The sequence below is a fragment of the Arvicola amphibius genome, chromosome 10 (assembly GCF_903992535.2).
Source record: "Arvicola amphibius chromosome 10, mArvAmp1.2, whole genome shotgun sequence".
Lineage (NCBI taxonomy): Eukaryota > Metazoa > Chordata > Mammalia > Rodentia > Cricetidae > Arvicola > Arvicola amphibius.
In genome coordinates, this window is record NC_052056.1 from 40,646,539 (window position 1) to 40,670,859 (window position 24,321).

Below are 24,321 nucleotides of genomic sequence, written 5' to 3' on the forward strand. Positions count from 1 at the left end.
TATGATGGAACTACCCCGTGCACTCCTTCCCACTCTGGAGAGCCTTTGTTCTCTTTGCTAGGGCACTAGCTCCTGTCCCTTCATGTTTCTCACTGATTTCTGGGAATGATTGTACTCGTCTGGTAGGATTCTGCTCCCTGGCACAACGGATTGGTTCAGATTGTATTTGAACTGAGCATGCTTTTTTCAACTGGATTTGGCTTTCTGACAGTCAGACAGCAATGTGTTAGTTACTGTTTTGATTTTGAGTGCCTGGCTTCTCAGGTACAAAGCTGGTGAAGTCTGGTGTCCGCACCTTGCCATGGAAACTGGTAAGCACAGCAAGACTCTCCGTAGCTAAACAGAACCCAAGTACTCTTGTGAGGATGAAAGAGATGCACACGGGATGGCACTGGGGTCCTGTCCACATTTCAGCCTGTGCACTCTGTGGAGAGAATAAAGAGGGTAATAGCTTTGCTTTACATTGCAAGGGGGGAATGACTGATACCTCTGTAACAAAAGAAAGGTTAATAAGAGAAAAGGATAAAACTTTATTTGATCTTAGTTTTACATGATACAGGGGCTTTCAATAAAAGTTGTAAAGACTCAGTGAAATATCTTTTTTATGCTTGTGTTTGATGAAGCATGGGCAGCCAAGTGTAAACTGTTGTGTAGCTGTTTCCTCTCAGTTGGGCCTTATCATCATCGCTATCTTGGCTCAGAGCAGCTCTGATCACCCCCATGAGGCCATCATAAGACTGGGTCCATTAACTCCCTCATGGAGGGAATAAGGAGAGTCACAAGACTCATGAAACCCACAGGATTCTAGAGATCTCTCCCGAGGTTGTACAATTGCTGGGAGGAAGAGAGCCTTTGGCATTTAACTGCCAGCAAAGTATGCAAGGAACATCAGTAATGCGACCTTGGGAAGTGGCCATCCGTGCTGGAGTGGAGCCTTTTGGTAAGTGACTCATACTTCCTTAAGTAAACTCAGTAAACTCATTGGTTCACCAAGATGGATGTGGAAAGACTCTCTTCTTGGTCTGTGGTTGCCTTTCTTACCTAGGGTGATGAGAAATATTTCCCTCATGGAGCCTGAGACTGCTTAGTTTATTCTTGACTCCTGTGTGTAGCATTCCTTCCTTCTCTGTGTGTGGCAAGACACCTCTAGAAATGGGGTTCTTAAAGTCAAGCTAGGTAGGCTGGAGAATTTCTCTATTGCCAGCTCTTACGCAGAAAGGCAGGAGAAGATTAGTAGACAAAATTTAGGATTTCAGTCTCAATGTAAGGATTCTAGCTTCTACAGCCAGTCTTAGGCAATAGCAATTCCAGTGTCTGTGTCTTGTTTCAGATGCAAAATGGGGTAGCAGGGCAGAAGAGGATCAGCGACAAGCTGTGTGGAAGGCTGCTTCTAGGATCTTCATTTAGAGCAGTGGTTCTCAACCTTCCTAATGCTATGACCCTATAATACAGTTCCTCATGTTGTGGTGACCTGCAACCACAAGATTATTTTGTTGCTACTTCATAACTGTAATTTTGTTATGGTTATGAATTATAATGTAAATATCGGATATTCAGTATATCTGATATGTAATCCCCAAATGGGTCATGACCTACAGGTTGTGACCCACTGATGTTTTTAGAGTATTTCTGTGTTCCCCAAGTTCTTAAGGTGAAATTCTTCATTGGGCTACCTTTTTGGTACCTGTGAACAATGTTACAGCCAAATGAAATAAAAAAATTAGTCAACCAATGATGTGGGAGAGTCTTCTGTTTGAGTTGATTTCATTGGCTAATAAAGAAACTGCCTGGCCCATTTGATAGACCGCCCCTTAGGTGGGTGGAGTAGACAGAACAGGAAGAGGAAGTGAGGTAGAAGGATCAGTAAGATGCTACACCTCTCCTAAGTTAGACAGACTGCTGTGCCTCTCCTCAGAGAGATGCCAGACACGATGAAGCTCCAGCCCAAGATGGACGTATGCTAGAATCTACCTGGTAAGGCACCACTTTGTGGTGCTACACAGATTATTAGATATGGGTTAATCAAGATGTGAGTAAGAGGCAGAAAATAATAGGCCAGGCAGTGTTTAAAAGAATACAATTTGTGTGTTGTTATTTCGGGTGTAAAGCTAACCATGCAGGAGCCGGGTGGGATGAAAAGCAGGCCTGCCCGCAGCTCTACACTACAGAATGGCGCCCAACGTGGATAACTGGATCCACAGAAAGCTTGGGAAAGCTAGGGAAGGAATGGAGTGAAGCACGTGTTCTTGGTCGCAGCAATTTCTCGGGTTTGGATAGCAAGCACTCTCATCTAAGAGAGGCTTCCTGACTCAGCTTTAGCTGCAAAACCGTGCAGCTCTTTTAAGAGGTCCTGCCACAAAAAACTTATATGGTATTGATGAAAAGCTGAACGTGTGTTTTTCGGTTTTCAGCCGTAGCAGGAAAAAGGTTGTGCCGTTTTGAAGTGCCAGCTTTCTGGGCCGTCCTGCCAGGGCAAACTCTGACTCTTTCAAGCAGGCGGTCCCGACTATGGAGCTTTTGAGTGTTGTTTAACACTGTTGCAGCTTGCTTGCTGGCAGGGACCTTGAACCGCCACAGAGTTGTGGTGATAAACATGGCTACAACCGGTACCTCTGCCATGAGGCTGGAAAGCTAAGGAATGGGCTGGATCCAGCCGCCAAAGTCATGGCTTTAATCCTACCTATATTGGTTGGTAAATTAAAGACTCGTGTGATCAGAAAAAGAGAGATATACAGTAAAGAGAGATTCAAAGACAAAGAAAACCTCTAAATGGTTTACAGTGTGTTAAAATATATGCAGACTAATGGTTAAAGTTCTTAAAAGTAAAAAGGAAAAAAAAAGGAAGTAGTTTGTTGTGGTGGTACACACCTTTAATCCCAACACTTAGGAGGCAAGGTATATTGACCTCTGTGACTTCAAGGGGCAGAGGTGGATTGACCTCTGTGACTTCAAGGTGTGGTAGCACACGCCTTTAATCCGAATGCCTGGGAGGCAGAGACAGACAGATCTCTGTGAGTTCAAGGTGTTGTAGCACACACCTTTAATCCCAGCACTTGGGAAGCAGAGACAGTGGATCTCTGTGAGTTCAAGGACAGCCTGGTCCAAAGAGTTATTCCAGGACAAAGATATAAAGAGAACCTGTCTCAAAAAATAAAAGTAAAAATAAACGAAATAGAGGTTAAAATAAAGCTGTACAAAGATGGAAAATACACAGAGAATCTTGATGCTGTATGCTATTATGCTCTCTTTGAATTGTTTATATGCTGAGGAAGAAGCAATAGCTGCTAAAAGATATTTGTTTATAAATGCTGCTGAACTAATCCAAGGAAGATATTTTGAAAATACCTTGACTTCAGAATTTGGATCTAAGGATATGATACTTTGGAAAAGAGATTCTTCTTTTGTTTTTACAGAAAATGAAACCCTGTGGATTGCTTCTATACCAATATGGTATGATAGACCACGCCCTCCTGAAAGGTTGTTGTGAACACCCTCAAAAATTACTTCACTCAACTGCCGACTGAGCTGTACCTAGCACACAGGTTACACCACGAAAGATCTGATGAACAGCGTCCCCATTCAGCAGGAAGCAGTTTGGAGAGAAATAACTGCGCCCATATTCCCAAATATTGTTTATAAGTGTTCTTTTACATTTAAAGGGGGATATGATATAGATATGAATAATTTACATTGATATGGATTTTGCTTTAGTGATTTAAATTTAAGGTCAATTTTGTTTTATGTATATGTATTTCTGATACTGATTAAGGTATTGTGATTGTGTAGTTCATTTTAAAAATGTAATGTATATAGGTTGTTAATGGAAAGTCAATAATAGTAAAGCTTATAGTCATGTTAGTTAGATTTTCTAGATATATAGAGATATATTTTAGTTAGATAGGCATTCCTAATATCTTTCAAAGACTACAGAATATTCCACTTAAATGTTTTAATAACTTAGGGCTTTTCATGACAATGAGACTTGCCTGCTCCTGGCAGCACCATCTATTTCAAGAAGATGATGGGCATCAAAGAGGCTCCTTATGGAGTTTGATAGCCATTGGGCAAGAAACTGCTCTTGCTTGGACTGTTGCATAAACTGGACACAGAGAACCCACAGAGAGGACTGCTGAACTTGCCTAAATGTGAGATGATTCTTTGGGGTTCCTGACTCATGAAAGAGTCTGTGAGACATTCTGCAGGACACAGTAGATACTGACTGAACTGCCTTTGAAATTTCCTGCTTCATGGAAATGTCTCTGGATACTATGGGCCTGAAGGCTGAAGATGGATGCCCCAACAGTACAAAGGAACTTTGGGTGACTGTCCAGGCAGCGAGATGTCTCTGTCATTTCTAGAGTTTTGTAAGTTGCTTATTTCTTATTTACTTAGGTAATATTATATCCTTCTGGAGTCTTTGATGGAGTTGAAGAATGGATAGATAAAGTTTTCCTTTGTTATGATAAAAGATAAAATGGATATAATATTGTAACTAATTCTTACTTGATAACTATTTTGTTATATGTAATTTTGCTATGTTAAAGGTAAAGCCTTCTTTTTATTGTTTAAACAGAAAAAGGGGAAATGATGTGGGAGAGTCTTCTGTTTGAGTTGATTTCATTGGCTAATAAAGAAACTGCCTGGCCCATTTGATAGACCGCCCCTTAGGTGGGTGGAGTAGACAGAACAGGAAGAGGAAGTGAGGTAGAAGGATCAGTAAGATGCTACACCTCTCCTAAGTTAGACAGACTGCTGTGCCTCTCCTCAGAGAGATGCCAGACACGATGAAGCTCCAGCCCAAGATGGACGTATGCTAGAATCTACCTGGTAAGGCACCACTTTGTGGTGCTACACAGATTATTAGATATGGGTTAATCAAGATGTGAGTAAGAGGCAGAAAATAATAGGCCAGGCAGTGTTTAAAAGAATACAATTTGTGTGTTGTTATTTCGGGTGTAAAGCTAACCATGCAGGAGCCGGGTGGGATGAAAAGCAGGCCTGCCCGCAGCTCTACACTACAAACCAATATAGGCCACATACCTAGAAAGGAAACTGTCTCCAGTGGCAGGGAGTTTACCATCTTGAAAGACTCCATTCCAACATTGGGAGACAGTGAATATTGTGAGATTCTATTCTCATTGAAATGAAATAACTTCATGTAGATTTTGCAGGTGATTTTTAGTGATACTTATAGTCAAAATAGAATTCTATTCTGTCTCCTTCTTGGCAGCCCTTCAGTTTTGATACTATTCTTCAAGTTTACTTTTAAATATTTATCTCTAAGTTGTTTACATGTCTGTGGTGTGTGTGTGTGTGTGTGTGTGTGTGTGTGTGTGTAAATGCACATGAGTGCGCTGGTGCCAATGGACTCCAGAAGAGGGTGTTAGATCCTCTGGAGCTGGAGTTAAAAGTGGTTATGAGCTATCCTACGTGGGTGCTTTTAACTGCTGAGTGTGCTTTAAAAACAGTGTGTACTTTTAACTGCTGAGCTATCTCTGTAGCTCCTTGTTACAACTTCTTTATGAAGGGAGGGCTCCTGAGTTTATGAAATAAGACCCATTCATTTGTTCTTCATAATAGTAGAAGAATTGGTTATGATAACAAAGAAAACAATAAATAAAATTCAAAACAGTGTTTAACTTTAGTATAATATCTTGTGCTAGGCATTGTGGTACTGACTTCGTATTTGTTGAATTATCACAACTACCTTAGGATATAAAATTCATTGACAATGAAACTGAGGTATAGGAAAGAGTCACTTATTATCAACAACATTCAGCTGGTCAGTAGAGCAGCTGCATTTGAATCTAAGAGACATCACATTGTAATTAAGGGCTATAGAATTTCTCAGCCTTGCTTGGGTAAAAGAAAAAAATGTAAGAGGACTGAGTAGTTGTTCATTGAAATTCTATGACTGAAAAGTGGTCTCAACAAAAATGGTACATTATGAAGTAAATTTACCCCGCAGAATCACCCATTTCCCTGGGGAAAATATCCTCAAGATGTGCCAGAATCTGCCAGTTCCAGAATAGACCCCATCTGTTGTCTTGGGTCCCCTGGATAAGATTTTTATGGAAGACACCCTTCTCATTCCTGTGAGACATCACTGAGCAGAATTTTTAGATTTGTTAATCACCACCAAGATGCTAAGTGTTGAACAAACCAGCCCGGAGGAGGCAGCTACCCAGTTAAGAACACGGACAGACATATGCTTGCATTTTTAAAAAGTTCTGCTGTTCTTTCTCCCTAAAGTGAACATGTTGACAAAGTGTAGTGAGGACATCAAAAGGGAATTGTTTTGAGAGTCACTCAAAAAATTACTTCTCTTAAGTCTCTCTCACTTATAGGAACAGTTACTGTTCAGAGATGTGCTCATTCTAGGTCAGATTCCCAGAGACACATCCATAAATGAGAGTCATGTCAAATAGTATTTTATCCCAGCAATACCAGTAGAAGATAGAAAAGAAAAGAGGACCACAGGGAGCTCAAGGGCACAATTTAGCTCCAGAACTTGTCTCAGAGGCAAATGCACTGGGTTTTGCCATGCCGAGGACTCAGTCTTTGGGTAGATATTGCTCCATGGAGACTTGAATCTTTAGTCTTCTCATGTTTAGATCAAAGTAGCTTCAGCAACCAAAATATGGTTTTCTAAATGCATATTACAGGTGCTAACCATTGGAACTATAGCACACAGAAGGGCTTTCCAGAGAAGAGATTTGGGTGAGATGACCACATTCCCAGCAATTCATTGCACATCATTGATTTGAAGGCTCTTTAGTTTATCTGTGACTTAGTTTAGGGAAAGGGAAAAGCAGAATTTTGGGGGAATCAATTAACTAGGTGAGCACACAAACCTTGTAATTGGAAGATTAAGGTTTTCCTTTGGGTTTCTCTGATGCCGATCCCATGCACTATCTTCTGCTTTCTCTCTATAGGTGGTTTCAACTACTTCACTGCCAACCATCAACTACTTTTCAGGTCAATCAGTCACATCCTAAGCCCCTATTGTGTGTCTAATACTTGATTTGGCATTATCATTTTTAGGGTTTCTATTGCTGTGATAAAACACCTTGGCCAAAAAGCAAATTGGGAGGAAAGGTTTTATTTACACTTCCATATTGGTGTTTATCAAAGGAAGTCAGAACAATAGTTCAAAAAAGGCAGCAATCTAGAGACAGGAGCTAATTCAGAGGCCATGGAAGGGTGCTGCTTACTGGCTTGCTTCCCATGGCTTGCTTCCCATGGCTTGCTCAACCTCTTTCTTATGGAAGCATGAAGAACCATCTCAGATATTGCACCTTCCACAATGGGCTGGGTCGCATCCACCCACCACTAAGAAATGGCCAACGTTTTGATCCTATAGAAGTATTTTCTCAACTAATGTTCCTTCCTTTCAGATACCTCTAGGTTTTGTGTCAAGCTGACATAAAACTAACCAGCATAGGCATCATAGATGCAAAAGATAACTAAGATTTGCTTAAGATGTGAGACTTCAGTTACTACTCCAGAGTCATGCCTGTCTCCTTACTGCCATGTTCCCTGCCATAAGAGTCATGGACTTTAATCCTCTGGAATGGCGATCTCCAAATTAAATGCTTTCTAGTATAAGTTGCCTTGGTCATGGTGTCTTGTCATAGCAATGTAAAAGTAACTAAGACACCCAACAAGTATTTTTTTCTCCAACTCTAATCCTAGGTATTTCTGTTTATTCCCATGCACAAAGGTGACCTTTTCCATGAGAACCCCTAGAAATGATGAAAACAAGACCAGGAACAAATGAGCAGACGACTAAGATAACTAGGGCCAACACCAGGGCTAACAGGTTTGCAGAAAATCAAGTGTGAGCAACACTGGGATGGAGCAAAAGGAGACAGGAAAATAGTAAGGAAGAAGAGATGGGTGGAGACCATGTGGACCCTCCATCTCCTACAGCAAGTTTTAGATTCGACATTGCCATCAGCTGTATCTCAAACCACATAACAGTGCATCTCTTCCTTTGATCAATAATCAGCCATCAATCCTCTTACCTAGGTTTTTTGGTAACTAACACCTCTAGAAAGGTACTGTGGAAGGAGCTCCTTCTCCTCCTTTAGCCAACAGCCTCTAAGATAGCAGTCCACTTGAGCATGGTCTCTTATACTATAAATGTAGCTGTAAAGCTGTAAATGCTTCCAGCTCTCACTTCTGGCTGCTTGATTCTGTTCCTATTCCCTATCTGTGCAGAGGATTGTGATTTAGGACAGTGATCTATAAGTCTCCCCTAAATAGTCCTTTATTATACATAATTCTGAACTAGTGTGGGATTATTTTGTATCTTCAACCATCATCTGACACCTGAATGTGAGGACCAGTCCATACTTTTTAAGATTAAATCGCCAGCCACATGGTGCATTGGGTACTGACTCTCCTGCCTGTGGCTTTAGCTAGCTCTCAGAAGCATCAGGCTGCTGCTCAATACTCCCTGACTTGTGACCCACATGCCAGCCTACTGCTGCCTGTGATCCCCATGGTGCACACAATATGCAACTTGTACTGATGGAAAACTTTCAGTTTTCTCTTTATCCTGGGCCCCAACTCTCAGAATTGTTTTATCATCTTAATAACTTTCTTAATTTGTTAAACAAGGCATATTTTTCAGTACCTAAGTAAGCAACACCTGCTGTTTGCTGCTGCTAGTGTCTCTCAGCCACGTGGCTGCAACTGCAACGCCTGCTGGATGATAACAATTATTACACCTACTCCAATTCATTGTAATTACTTTATGGTAGGTGAGATCTGAAAAACTACAAAAAATAACTGGTAACATCTAGGAGTTCAATACTTATTTTGCTTTTATTATGGAAGGTATTGTGCAAGACTTATGCTATTTTCCTTTCTATTATTTGATTCTAGGAATTAGCTTTGTTTTCAATATTATCTTATTAAAAATGGCTCAGTACTATGGAGAGGGATAGCATCAATTTGACAAAATTATCTGAAAGAATTTGTGCTGTTGAATCTAACTGTTAAAATCTGTTAAAAGTTATGGTATGTCCAAGGATGAGACATTATCTTTACTGAGCAAGTTGGAATTCTCAGTGAGGACATTAGAACAGAACACTGGACAGTAGATTCAGACTTTTAAAAAGGCAGTAGTAAAAAGATTTGAAAAGATTGAGAAAGTTATTGAAATTGATGAGCAGGGACAGAAGGTACAAGGAGAGGATTTAGCCTCATCAGTACATGCCAGGCCCCTGGATGACTTACACAGAGTTTCAATTGCATATCTGGTAATTCCCTCAGAAAGACCATCTAAAACAAAGTACCCTAAGGTAGTCAAAGAATATTATGGGAACCAATGCATATGAGCAATCTAAGAGAAATAAAACAAACATTAATTTCTTATGGGCTACATCCACCACTTGTCAGGGACATGGTGAAAATGTGGGCTGCAAGCACTAAGGTTACCCCACACAAGTGGCTTCAGTTAATCTCAGGAGCCCTCGAAAATGGACCTCAGCCACTTTGTAAGTGTTATTTGAGATAAGAGGCAAAATTTTTAGAGCAAGAGGGGAAAGCAAAAGGATTTGAGACTTCCCAAGATCAAATTCTTGGTGAGGGTCATTACTCTGATCCTCAGGAACAGGTTCACTATGATAAACACACCTTGTTCCTATGTAGCACAGCAGTTTTAAATGCTTGGGACAGGATTCAGAAACCAGGAAAGAGGGCTGAGTCATATATTAGGGTTAAACAGGGCCAGAGAGAACCCTTTACTGACTTCTTCCAAAGATTAACTAAGGCTGTACAATTAGGAGTGACAGATCCTGAAGCTAGATGTGTACTAATTGAATCCTTGGCTTTTGAAAATTCCAGCTGAGAATGTAAGAAGATCCTTGGACCTTTAAAGGTTAGATCAGCACCCATAGAAGAATGGATCTTGCATACAATGAGTGTTGAAACATTTGACTATAGTACTGAAGCTTGGGTAGGAGAAGCATTTTCTAATGGTATGAGGACACCAAATGTTTTAATTATGGAAGAATAGGACATCTAAGAAGGCACTGTAGACAAGGAATTCCTAGGAATAATGTTTCCTCTAGGAATGGCAAGAATAGGAGAACTCAGCCTTCTGGTATATGTAAGAGGTGTGGCAAAGGCTGGCATTGGACCAATGCATATAAGTCGACAAGAGGCAGACAAGGCAACTCGTTATCACTGGGAAACTCCTTGGAGGGGCCTCTCAGAGGCCCCAATGTTAAACAAGGCCCAGTCATTCCCAGCCACTGTGGAGAACATGTCTCACCAGGAAAATTAAACAATCCAGGGCCTACTGTAAAAAAACATACTGTTCTGAATGATGGAATAGATTTGGAGGATGAGTCAAAAACTCCAGTAGGAAATAGGAAATGTATATTCTGGCAGACTTCTATAAATGATCAAAGACCAAAGCTAAGAGTGTATATAAATGACATTGTAATTGAGGAATTACTAGACATGGGTGTGGACATGAATATCATTACTCCAGAATGTTGGCATTCAGATTGGCCTCTTCAAGAGGCAGATATTCAATTCCTAGGATTGGAACCCTATCTCAAGTGAAGCAAAGGACAAGGTGGGCTGAATGCTTAAAACCAGAAGGACATAAAGGAACGCTGAGGCCATATGTAGCTAATATTATAATGAATTTATGGGGTTGTGAACTATTGCAGCAATGGTATACCCAGGTTATCATTCTTGCAGTCCCCAAAACTCATGTTTCTGGGAAGGATATTATAAGATATTATAAACAAAGGTCACCAGACAGTGAACCTTGGTAAAGAGCTTGTGCTAATTTTGGGGGAGAAATTAATAGCAATTATCCAAAATGTGATAGAATTAATCTTATAAAGAGAACTACCTGGATTCTTCCCTAAATTGTATATGATGCACCAATAACTGGAACCCGTACATTTTATACAGATGCAAATAAATCAAGAAAGGCAGATTACAAATTAGGAGAATTAAGTAAGGTGGAACAAAGCCCTTATAATTCTGTCCAAAAGGCAGAATTATATGCTATTCTCATGATACTAAGGGATTTTAAAGAACCTCTCAATATAGTTACTGACTGACAATATGCAGAAAGAGTTGTCTTGCATATTTAAACTTCTGAATTTATACCAGATGATATAGAATTAACTTCATTATTCATACAGGTTCAAGATATAATCATAACTAGGCTTTGTTCCATATACATAACACACATCCAAACCCTTATGGGTCTGCCAGGTCCTCTAGCTCAAGGTAATGCAGAAATTGACTGTCTATTGATTTGAAGTGTGCTGAAGGCCTCAGAATTTTATAAGAAACATCATGTCAATAGCAAAGTTGTAAAGAAATAGTTTTCTATTACATGGCAACAAGCTAAGGAGATTATAAAGAGATGTCCTACTTGCTCTTTCTAAAACTAAATGTTATTACCAGCAGGGAGTAACCCAAAGGGTACTCAAAGGAATGAGATATGGCAGATAGAAGTGTTCCACTTTACAGAATTTGGAAAATTAAAGTATGTACACCACATCATTGATACTTATTCAGGTTTCCAATGTGTAACTGCCTTGAGCTCAGAAAAGACTTATTCAGTAATCACAAATTTATTAGAAGTTATGGCCATCATGGGTAAACCTGTAAAAATAAAGACAAACAATGGTCTAGCATATGTGTCTAAGAAAATGAAACAATTCTTTGCTTATTATAATATAAAGCATACCACAGGTATACCACACAATCCTACAGGTCAGGCAGTTATAGAAAGTTCAAATCAAACTATAAAGGATATGCTAAACAAACAGAAAGGGATGGAAAATACCCCCAGAAATAGATTGCATAATGCTTTATTAACCTTGAATTTTCTTATTGCCAATGAGAAAGGAACAACAGCAGCAGAGAGGCATTGAATAACAAACAAACAAAAAAAAAACCTTCTGAATTAAATCAGTCAGTATGTTTCCAGGATGTGCTGATCTCACAGTGGAAACCAGGAGATGTGCTACATTGGGAAAGGGGTTTCACTCTTGTTTCCACAAGAGAAGAAAATCTATGGATACCATCAAAATTGATAAAGATTTGGTTTGAAAAAAGAGAAACCTCTTGAGAAAGAGAAATGATGGCTCATCCACAGAGGTGACAATCATAGAGGTGGTTAGAGAACATCATAAGGGTTGGGGCAGGATTCTGTTCTTGACTTGGCAGGAAAATATTCATCTTCAAAGAGTAGAGAGACCTTGGACATTTAGATGCCTAAAGATAAAAAGATAGCTACCCAGAAAGAATAGGCATCAAAGAAAAATCTGCCTTTTAACACTGTATTTTCTGCATGGTAAAATTGGATTATTTGGACATGTATACATCTCTACTTAAAAATAAGAAATGGCTTTGGAGTTGGACAATGGCTATCCTTCTCTAAATCCAATCATGTTGTTAAAAAAAATTCAGAATTTATGACTCATGTCAGGGGCCATCTGATATGGGACAGAAAGAAGATAGATTTTAAGGAAATATTTTACTTTTTCCCATGCCCATTTTGTTTATATTGTATTTTTCATTGCATATATGTCTATATGAATAATGTTTAAGTTTTTGACTATGATTTTCCTGTAGTAATCTTTAAAGCATCCAGGAAGAAGATGGGATCCCACAACAATGACTCCACCTGGTTGATATAAAGTCATGATGCTGATAGTGCTACTATGAGACTGGTTTTTGGGTACCAGCTGTGGAAATGGTGTACCTTTTTTCAATGTTCTGGCCAGAACTCCAAATAAGAACTTCAAAACAAATAAACAAACAAACAAAAAACAAACAAACAAACAAACGACCCTATTGACTACTCAGAGACCATTTGTAATTATACAACAATCTTGAAACTTAACCATCATTTTACTTTTATAGGATCACATAGAAAAGAAATCACCCTTATCTCATGACAACAGGAAGCAATCCTAGAAAGTGACATCCCCTCTCCCAACAAAGTTTGTCTTCATGGCTAGAGACACCATTTAGGGGTTGATTATTACTCACATAAGGTTGGGGGTGGGGTTGAATTTATGTAGGCCTAGAGATCTCAAAAAAAAGGTTGAATAGGATAATAGATAATTTAGTGTGAAATTATTTGCATTAATAATAAGAGTGAGTAATAGAGTGAATACTTGTGAGCTATTATTTATGGACAATTTATACTGGTATAGTTTCTTGTATATTGATACAAGTTCAAATTATATTTGATATTTCTGTTAATATTTGTACACTGATGCAAAGTTATTTTGTCATATTATATGCATGCATGTTTCTATGTTTAAGACATTTTATATATTGATACAATTTTATGATATATTGATCATATTGCATTATATATTCCTACCTCTGAATAAGATATTTATACATTGTTTACATTTTGATGTAATCATTCTCCTTTATTGCACAGTTGTTTAAATTTGTTTAATATTTTGATATGAAGTCTTAGTTTTTTAGTTATGTAAGTATTAAGTATTATAGGTCAATAGTCATTCATGTTTGTTATACTTTTTAGTTAGACTAGTTAGGTTCTTTAGATACCTAGAGATTGTATTTTGCATAGATAGGTGGCCTTCAACCACTTCAAAGATCTATAGAACATTGCATTTAAATAACTTAGGATTCTGTTGATATGAGACACAATTGCTCCTAGCAGCACTGATCTATTCCCGAGAGAGTGTTGAGCATCAAAGACACTCCACTTAGAGTTTGTCTTCTTCTTGGCACATCTGGCCTTTGGGCAAGAAACTGCCCATGCTTTGACCACCAACAAAGTGCACAATGTCCTGACAGGACAAGCAGGATACAAAAAAGAAGACTGTCAAGTCTTGCCCAAACTGGGTAAGACAGTTTTGAAAAATTTCCTGTCTCTGAAAATGGTCTGTCAGTTACTCTAGAACTTAGCCAGAGTTGGTTGTTTCAATATTGTGAATAAGACTTTGGGTGATTGCTCAGGCAGCCAGTTGTCTCTGTCATCTACTGCACATTTTGGAATCTGTTTGATTGCATTTCCTGACTACTCAAGTAATATGTCCTTTTTCAGGCCTTTGATGGGGTTGAAGATTAGATGTAGTTACTGTCCTCTTATGATCTAGCCAAACCATTTCCAATACAAGACTTAGACTCCTTAGGATAGAATATTTATTAAAACATTTAGCATATGTTCCTTTTTTAATATTGTTTGTGCTGGTTGTAATTCTAATCTTATACTTGATATCTGTTCCTAGTGTATATAGTGGTTTTTTTTTTTTTTCGAGACAGGGTTTCTCTGTGGCTTTAGAGCCTGTCCTGGATCTAGCTCTTGTAGACCAGGCTGGTTTCGAACTCACAGAGATCCGCCTGCCTCTGCCTCCCGAGTGCTGGGATTAAAGGTGTGCGCCACCACTGCCTGGCTGTGTATATAGTTTTGTATTTGGTTTGGAACTCTCTTATTTAAGCAAAAGGGGAGGTGCTATGGGAGCTCCTTTCATTCCTTTAGCCAATAGTCTTTAAGATACCAGCCTACTTGGGCATGGTCTCTTATACTATGAATAGAGTTGTAAAGCCTGCATCTACTCTCTTGCTTCTGGCTCTCACTTCTGGCTTTTAGACTCTGTTCCTGTTCCCCAATTCATGCAGAGGATTGTGATCTAGGGCAGTGATCTGTATGTCTCCCCTAAATAAATAGGCCTTTATTATATATATTTCTGAACTAGTGTGGGATTATTTGTATCTTCCACTATTAGAAAGGAAATACAATCACAGCTTAAAAGTCTTGAAAATTGCATAATGGTCAAGTCGTGTAGGATGTTCTTCCTTCTATGTGTTGCTTTCTTTGGTCAAATAAAGAAACTGCCTTGGCCTTTTGATAGGGCAGAACTTAGATAGGCAGGGAAGACAGAACAAGATGCTGGGAAGAAGGCAGGCAGAGATAGCCACCCGCCATGAAGCTGCCAGGTCAGACATGCTGAATCTTTCCCAGTTAGCCACAACCTCGTGGTGACATACAGATTATTAGAAATGGGTTGACTCAAGATGTGAGAGTTAGCCAATAAGAGGTTAGAGCTAATGGGCCAGGCAGTGATTTAATTAATACAATTTCCCTGTGGTTATTTTGGGGCTTAAGCTAGCCGCGTGGTGGGACACAGCCTGCAGCTCCTTCAATTGCAATCAAGGTTTTGTTCTCCGTGACACTGAGCATAGAGAACAGCTCTGAGTTCTCTGGAATTTTTAGGAATCTTAATGATTTCAGTGGCTGAGGAGAAAGGTTTTCTGGTTGGCAGAAAATGTTAAAAAATATCAAATGAAAGGAACATTAAAAGACAAAACAAAACTGTTATTTCTTTCTCTTGCCTCCAGGCAATATCTTCTGAAATGACATGATAAATGTTGTTTGGGGGGACTTTAGCTTGAAGTCATTTGCTGGAAACCATGTCTGAGGGCTGCTGTTTCCTCTCTGTGGTAGGTAAACAGACCCATTCAATCTCACCTTTGCAGTCAGAGGAGACTCATGGCACATGTGTTTCCAAGCAGATACAGAACTATTTCTAGGGCGTGCACTTCATTATTTTTGCTAAGCCAATTAAAGCTCACATCACTGAAAAATAATTATAAATCCCAGACTGATGCTTCAGGCTCCACGCCTATGCATTCTGTTCTGAAGTGAATGAAGTGTTCGGGTTCAGGAGGCCTTTTTCTTTTTAGAAGATTGTGTAGAGACGTGCTGGAAGATACTGCTTCACAGTGTGAAACAGGCCTATTTAGAATTCACGCATCATTCATGCACTTTCTTGAACATGATGTTAGTTTTAGCATAGGCACAGAAGAAGAGAATCAATTAATGAGATTATTGTTCCTCCTCATTAAAGACCTTAGGCTTAAATATCATAAACATACCCACACCATTAAAATTTAAGACATGCTCAGAGAAGAGGAGAGCTGTTTACCATAAATCATGAAAAACCAGTTCTAGCCCTGTTTAGATGACTATGTGTAATAACACCTGGAGCTTTTGTATCTAGCACAGACACGCTTGCCGTTACAAAGCCGGTGTTAATCTCGTTCACTATCCACAGCTACCATAAACACAATGAGGCAGATGACAGGATTCATGCTCAAGGTTACACTTTCTCCTTGGGCACAAAACTGGGTTGTTGATATGACTTACTGAAGCAATCCCAATAAGTGACACATGTCACTTCAAAGAAGAAGTTGGCAAGTGACTTCTTTTCAGCTCTCATACAATGCCTAGTAGTATGCCAAATGGAAGGTTTTCCTCTCAGCCTGTGACGTGGAACAACATGATGGGCAGTCTATGATGGACACACATTGTGGGCTCTTGCTGTAAATTAGGCTTAATTTGTTATTACAGCGTTACTTAACCTAGCCTTCAGTGCAGATAAAGCAAAGTGGAATATGTGTACCAGGTCTAGGGCCATATGAATTTTCCAAAGCTCCATGCCTAAGAATATCGAGACACCACCCCCAACCCTGGCTGGGTCACTTTTGTTCTCTGTTATTTTTTAGTTCATAGTGGTCACATCAGGATACTTGATATTGATTACACATGTGCCGGGACAACTCCCAATTTATATTTTAAGTAGAGCCCTTTCTTATTCTTCCCAAAGCTTGGTTAAGTCAGCTGTGGGCTATAGACTTTCTCCTCACCTGTTTTTATTTTCTTTCCTTATCTCCAAAGTAGCTGCCTGGCTTCAGTCTTACCATTATTACCCCAGAAAAAGTGTCCCTCTATATCTGTGTGGTGTTTCAGCTTCCTTTTTCATCTCTTTGTATTTTGCCACCAAAACCCATAGTATACAGCCTGGGAAATCTATCTCTGTTGAACTGTGAGAAAGATTTCTAAGGTGAGTTTAACTGCAGAAGGAGTTTACCCTGGTCTGAGGACCGGAGGCATAAGCCCCTTGCTGCTACCCATGTAAACTCTCCCCCAGCTCTAGCCGCTCCACACTAGTTCTACTATAGAATGATTTGTTGCTTGATTTTGAGACAAAGTCTCTGTGGGTGGTGAGTGCTGACCTGAAACTCCTGATTCTCCTGCCTCAGCCTCCCAAGTTCTGGGATTACAGATGTGACTGCTTAACCTTCTCCTTCTCACTGTCTTAGCTGTTACACTTAAACACTTTAACAACATATGGGCTAGAAATACTTCTCAAGTCACTGACAGGAAACACAATCGCTTAGTAAATATAAAACAGTTACTACTCTCCAGATTTTTCTTGCCACAGTGTTGGCTTTCACCCAAGTTTCCCCCAGACACCATCTTAGAGAGAGGTGATGTGTGAAGGGATTTTTGAAAGGTCAGATACCAAGTCTTTTCTGTCTTTGCTCAGTTGGGTTTGGAACTGGGTACAATGACCAATAGTAAGGGAATCTGCACAAAACGGACTTCCGATTGAGTTTCGAATGGTGGTACATTGAGAGTATTATCATTCAACCCCCCCCCCCCCCATGTACTCAGAAAAACATCAAAAGCAGGCATAAGCTTCAGGTTTTAATGCTGATTAGAGGCATCTGTTTCCCAGGTGTGAGGTGTTTATCTCTGAAAAGGGGGAGATAGCAGAATAAAGAAGAAGCTCGCAATGGCACAGAGGACCCAACAAATAACAGAGTGGATTCGGAAAGGAAAACCAAATAAAAAGATAAAACAGGACATTGTGGTGACTATGAGGATCTTGGAGAACAGCTCGAGCTGGCATCTGTGCACAGGCTGCAAATATCACAGGGATGTTTGCAGTGCTGTCTGATTTTTTGTTCAAACTCTCCTGTTTGTTCCCCACCACCACCTTTTTTTTTTCAATCCAGAGATGTATAATGATCTTTCCCTTGAAAAATGTACTTTTCTCTGCAATTTATGAGCCCCGGGAGGGCTGATGAATCTATGCACTTATCTGTGCATTGCTAACTCTATCTGTTCATTATTCATATTCGGCATTCGCAAGGAATCTTGAAATCAGGAAGCACAAATCTCATCCTTTCCTTCCCTGAAGCTGAAGCAAATGGAAGTGGTGTTGTCTTACATTGCACTTGCTTTGGAAGACTGCTCAGACATAAAATGTTTCTCCAGGATTGTGTCAAGGGTTTGGGGTATAGTATGAGTGAACAGCACAGTGGGGTGGGGGTAACTTAGGCTCCAGAGACCTGGTTTCTAGTCCCCAGTCTGCCTGTGTATGTATAGGACTTTAATCTCTCTATTTTTTTAAATCTGCAAGTAAGGATTTACTAAGATTACCTATGAGGTTTAGACCACATCAGTGATATTATTACAAAACTCATGACTCAATTCAATTCTCTAGAGATTTTTTGGTATTAATTGTGTTGGGTAGCAGAGATAAGACAAATATAAGATAATCATGTTTCCAAATAGCTCACAATGGTAGAAGCTCAACAAGAGATAAATGCCTCAGATACTGTGTTACTATGGAAGAGTGGCTGATTAATCCTATCCATGGGGGTTAGGGAAGATTTGTCAACAAAGGGGGCACTAGAACACAATTTTGATGGATGAGGACTTTTGATGTTGTTCTCATGTTTCTTAGTCCTCCAGACCCCAATGTGTCTATGATACTGAACCCCTAGCTTTAATTCCTGAAAAGAGCCTTCAAGTCATTGACAGAATGTCAAAGTCTCTCTGAGTCTCTCTTCCTTGTTGTTGGAGATTGCTTGTTTGTTTCCAGCTGCCCAGACCACAAAATAATCACTCAGAAACCAATTATTTGAATCTCTGCTTGACCAATAGTTTAAGCATATTGCTAGCTAGCTCTTACATCTACAATTAACCCATTTCCATTATTTTATATTTCACTATGAGGTTCATGGCCTGCTGGCAAGGTTCCACCTGGCATTGATGGAGGAGAGTCATCTGTCTATGTTACTTTCATTGGTTAATAAAGAAACTGCTTTGGCCCATTAATAGGACAGAGAATTAGGTAGGTGGAGTAGACAGAACAGAATTGTGGGAGAAAGAAAGGGACTCAGGCAGACGCTTCAGGCAGTTGCCATAGGCAGTCGCCATGCTTCTCTCCAAGACAGATGCAGGTTAAGATCTCTCCTGGTAAGCGACCACCTCGTGGTGCTACACAGATTATTAGAAATGGGTTAGTCAAGATGTGAGAATTAGACAATAAGAGGCTGGAACTAATGGGCCAAGCAGTGTTTAAATGAATACAGTTTCCGTGTAATTATTTTGGATAAAGCTAGCCGGGTGGCAGGACACAGCCCGCCGTTCTATCAACATGGCATCTTGCATCTTTCCTCACTGGTGGCTATATGGTATCTCTCAACTCCTCCTTCTTTCTCCCAGCATTCAGTTTAGTTTTCCCCACCTACCTCTATTCTGCCTTGCGCAGGCCCAAGACAGCTTTTTTATTAACCAATGGTATTTACAGCATACAAAGGGGATTCCCACATCGCTCTCTCTTCCTCTCCTCTTTTCTCTCTTTCCTTTAGAGAGATTGTCCTCTTGGATTCAGATCAGACAATTTTCTATGGTCTCTTGCTCACAGAGCCTTTCATTTTCTTCCATGTCTCGCACTCTTCTATAAAAGCTTTCTTACAGGTGTTTATTCTTTTTTTAAATAAAAGATTTATTTTTATTTATATGTATATGTGTTCCATGTGTGAAGTGGTGCATGTGTGAGAGAGAGAGAGAGACAGAGAGAGAAAGAGAGACAGAGAGACGACAGACAGTGATGCACAGACAGGCAGAACTGCAGAGGGCAGATGAAAGCATCAGGTACCCTGCAGCAAAAACAGGCCCGTGGTTCTAAAGAGCGCTCACTGAGTCCCTTTGGACCATTAGGCACCCTGTAACACAAATAATAAAAACCCAGAAAAAGAAATTGGTGTTCAACCCGAAAATCAGAAAAACAAAGCAAAGCAGCCAAGCCACTAGAAAAGTCTTACCTCTACCAAGGGTTGGTGACCATAAACTACCTAGGCAGCCTCTCTCTCCTCACATTTTATATTCCCTCTAGTGCTTGGATTAAGGGTGTGACTCCCTAGTACTGGGATTAAAGGTGAGGTACCACCACCTGGATTTGTTTCTGCATTAATTGTGTGTAGCCAAGGGTGGCCTTGAACTCACAGAGATTCATCTGCCTCTGTCTTCCAAATCCTGGGATTAGATGTGTGTGTCACCATTACCTGACCTCTAGTGACTTTAGCTTTGCCTCTTGTCTTCAGGCAAGATTTATTTATTAAAATACAAATAATTACCACTATAACACCCTTGCACACAGGACTCTTCTCTGTTATCATCGCTTTAAGTATAGTTCAGTTTTTTAAGGGCAAGAATGAGTCACCTGGTTTTGGCAGTTTGAAGGTTGGATCAGTCTTCTATTGGGTTTCATAGCTCTTACCAACCTGTTCTCTGATATCTCCTATGTTCCTGAGCCGCAGGCTATTGGTGCTGGTAACTCAACTCAGGTCGTCTGGAAGACCAACAAGCTCTGTTAATATCTGTGCACACTCTCCCACTCCCAGGTGCTTATTCTTTAATACTTGGTTAGGCAGAGCAATTCAGCTTTTTTCTCTCTCTCTTGTCATTGGCTATGCCTAAATATGCTGGTTTTCTTTGCCAACAACACATTTTAAGTTGTGGGCAATGTTTTCCTGAATTATACTATGGTCTTTCCCCGAACTATTTCTTAGTCTGTGATTTGGTATCTAAGGAAAGGCAGGGAAAGGGTTACTTTATAGTTAAATTAAAATGTGAAGTGAGGTGGTTTCAGGCAGATAGCTGTTTTCTCTCTCATATTAAAATGTTACAGTGCAGTAGTTCATGGTTGCCATGATGGGCCTTTCTAAAGTCCACACAGAGCTTGATTGTTTCCTTAATATTGCTTTATTAACTGTGATCCTTACTTCCAGGGTCAGCCTATGATCCAATATAGCACTTGGACATTACAGGATAAAGTAGACAATGTGTAAGATTCAGATTTTCAGAAGGAAGACTTGTGGAAGCAGGAATCGGAGTTTATAACCTGTTTGTCAGAAGGTCACCTCATGGTCACATGATCTCACAGAATTGTAAAGGAAGCCAACAGAGTTCTTACACTAGTCACATGTCCACCGTAAGCACAGATGTATTGATACAGAGGAAGGAAAGAGTGAACACCAAGAGACATCCAGACTCCTCAGTTCCAGTTGTGTTTCTGTGGTGCAGAAGGAGGGATGCGAAGGTTCTTGGATGATTTTAGCTTTTCTATAATGACTATTTAATTCCTTGTAGATCGTTCAAAATTTCTTCAGAGTTTTTCTAAAAAATGGAAAGCAAAAGTAGACTCATGGTTATAAAAAGGTGTCTCTCTTAGATACTCTTTCAAGCGGGAGAATTTTCTAGTCTCATCTTTGGGAATTTGATCTGTTTTTTTTTGGTTTTTTTGAGGGGTGCAATGAACTTTATTGATGGTATTCAAGAGAGTAGGGCTCCCTAAGCCCCTCCAGCTATTTATTCTGGGGTCTGGGATGGAAACTGTGAGGGAGATGCTCAGTGTCAAGGATTGAGTTAGGACAGGGACTGCTCAGCAGCTGAGGGCCTCTCTCTTGCTGTGTCCTTGCTGGGATGGGTGGTCCAGGGTGGGCTTCTTACTCCTTGGAGGCCATGTAGGCCATGAGGTCTACCACTCTGTTGCTGTAGCCAAATTCATTGTCGTACCAGGAAATGAGCTTTACAAAGTTGTCATTGAGAGCAATGCCAGCCCCAGTATCGAAGGTGGAAGAGTGGGAGTCACTGTTAAAGTCACAGGAGACTTTAGTGGGTCCTCAGATGCCTGCTTCACCACCTTCTTGATGTCGTCATACTTGGCACCTTTTTCCAGGTGGCATGTCAGATCCACGACAGACACATTGGTGGTAGGAACACGGAAGGCCATGCCCATGATCTTCCCGTTCAGCTCTGGGATGACTTTGCCCATAGCTTTGGCAGCACCAGTGGATGCAGGGATGATGTTCTGGGCAGTGCCATGGCTGTCTCACCACAGCTTCCCAGAGGGCCATCCACAGTCTTCTGGGTGGTGATGGCATGGACTGTGGTCATGAGTACTTCCACGATGCCAGAGTTGTCATGGATGACCTTGGCCAAGGGGCTAGGCAGTTGGTGGTGCAGGAAGCATTGCTGACAATCTTGAAAGAATTGTCATACTTGTCATGGTTCACACCCATCACAATCATGGGGGCATCCACAGAAGGGGCGGAGATGATGACCCTTTTGGCCCCACCCTTCAAGTGGGCCCCAGCCTTCTCCATGGTGGTGAAGACACCGGTCGACTCCACAACATACTCGGCGTTGGCATCATCCCATTTGATATTGGCGAGATCTCGCTCCTGGAAGATGGTGATAGCCTTCCAGTTGATGACCAGCTTCCCATTCTCAGCCTTGACGGTGCCTTTGAACTTGCCATGGGTGGAGTCATACTGGAACATGTAGACCATGTAGTTGAGGTCGATGAAAAGGTCATTGATGGCAACAACGTCCACTTTGACAGAAGTGAAGGCAGCCCTGGTAACCAGGTGTCCAATACGGCCAAATCCGTTCACTCCGACCTTCACCATTGTGTCTCTGGAACGAGGCTGGCACTGCATGAAAAGAAGCGGCTATCTCTAGAACAGGGAGGAGCAGAGACGATCTGGTTTTTTAAGAGCATGTATGAGCCACCTGTTTTTGGCATTTCGAGGGTTGAATCTTTCTTTGGTTGTTAAGTTTGTGCTACATAACTCTAATAATCTGTTCTTCAAGGTCTCCTATATTCTGTTTTTAAATTTAATTTTGTACTGTTTTCCTTCAAGCTCTTTTATAATGAGATCATTAAATCTAACCAAAAGCTAAACCGTAAGGGGCTTAACTGAGTAAGGGCTGTGACAGCATTAATAAGGCCGTTCGGTAAGAGCCTGCTGGATATACTTGACATCTGCTCAGAAACGATCATTCATTCATTCTCTTATCATTCAGGTGTTGAGTTTTGAAAGCCTTTTTTGTGTTTCTGTACCAAGCGCAATACCCAGAAGGATGTGGACATTACTATGTGAAGGAAAGAATGGTACTCGAGCTTAGAGAGACTACTTTCTAGCAGAAGAGAGACACAAACAAGCAATATGAACTCCATTTTATTTACCTCATTTACTATAACCTAAACAGCTACAAGCTTCTGAGATTGTGGTCACGGTGGTCATGTGTTAAAGATGTAGGGCTAGAACCCTCTGATGCAATGGCACTGAGAGTAGCTTTGAGGCCATAGAGAACTTGTTCAAGGACAGTCCGGTCAGAGGAAGAGCCAAACTTGGCACAATGGGTTGCTGAGTATAGGGTAAATGTGCTGGGAGGGCAAGCAGGCTCTTTGCTTCTGGAATGAAGCCATGTTCACACAGGCTTGATAGTGACAATTTGAGCATCATGTCATGTGGATTTTGCATTTGACTCTGTGTGATTTTTCCTTTTACTGAGAGGAACACAAACTGAATGTAGACAGCTGTGCACCCTGCTGAAGTGAGGAGTAGAAGAATAAATCAGAGGTATCTATCTGTACCCTCACAACTCCCCCATGCCTCAGTTTACTGTGTATATAAGCCACACACATCCTCTCAATCTCCTCCTGATTACAGTTAGCCATCTTTCCATTATTTAATAATCTACAAACTAGAATTCTTCTGGCACTCATTGACACAAACAAACTTATATTTTTTCCCAAGGTAAAGTATCATACTTGTTGAAGTGTTGTTACATTTCTTACTAAATGTAAAGATATGTAAAACTGTGTACATAATTTATTTGGTTTCTATCTTTTTAACCTGTGGTACTAATGAATCTTTTGAGTGCTTCTCCCCTAGCCCCATTTTTTAGTCTCATGGTTTTTTGATTGAGTAATTTTGCACAGGGCAATGATTTAGTGGAATGTATATGCTATATTAAAACAGGACAGCACCAGGGAAGATTTAAGTAGGCATGGGCCATGTCTTGTACACTATTCTGCATACCGTGTAAAAGGAACACATGTATTTCCTAGTCCTATTGAGAGGCCTCAGACTAATTTCAACAGGAGGTAACTTGATCTGACCTGGTGGTGATGTGGTTGACAGCTATAGCTGAAGCCTGATGCAGCAATACTAGTTAGGAGATCACCATCATGCCCAGGTCAGATGCTGTGCTGATTTAAGCTGGTGGGAAGCAGTACAGTTAGAAAGGGATATTTGAAAGAGAACTGTTTTGGTTGGGCTTATCAGACCACTTGTCAGATTTTCCTTATAGTCCACACAGATTTCTAACAGCTGGAGTCTCCCTGGTTTGAACTCCTC

The 24,321-nt window shown here is 40.5% G+C and overlaps 1 protein-coding gene across 1 annotated transcript; it reads right to left on the bottom strand.

The window, feature by feature from the left end:
* Positions 1–226: 226 nt before the first annotated feature.
* Positions 227–22,584, bottom strand: LOC119824229 (glyceraldehyde-3-phosphate dehydrogenase-like). The gene is made up of 3 exons (XM_042055811.1): positions 22,175–22,584; positions 21,765–21,999; positions 227–424 (listed from the first exon to the last, which is right to left on the bottom strand). Exons 1-3 carry the CDS (start codon positions 22,582–22,584, stop codon positions 227–229), a joined length of 843 nt encoding a protein of 280 aa, XP_041911745.1.
* Between the last annotated feature and the right edge of the window lie 1,737 nt (positions 22,585–24,321).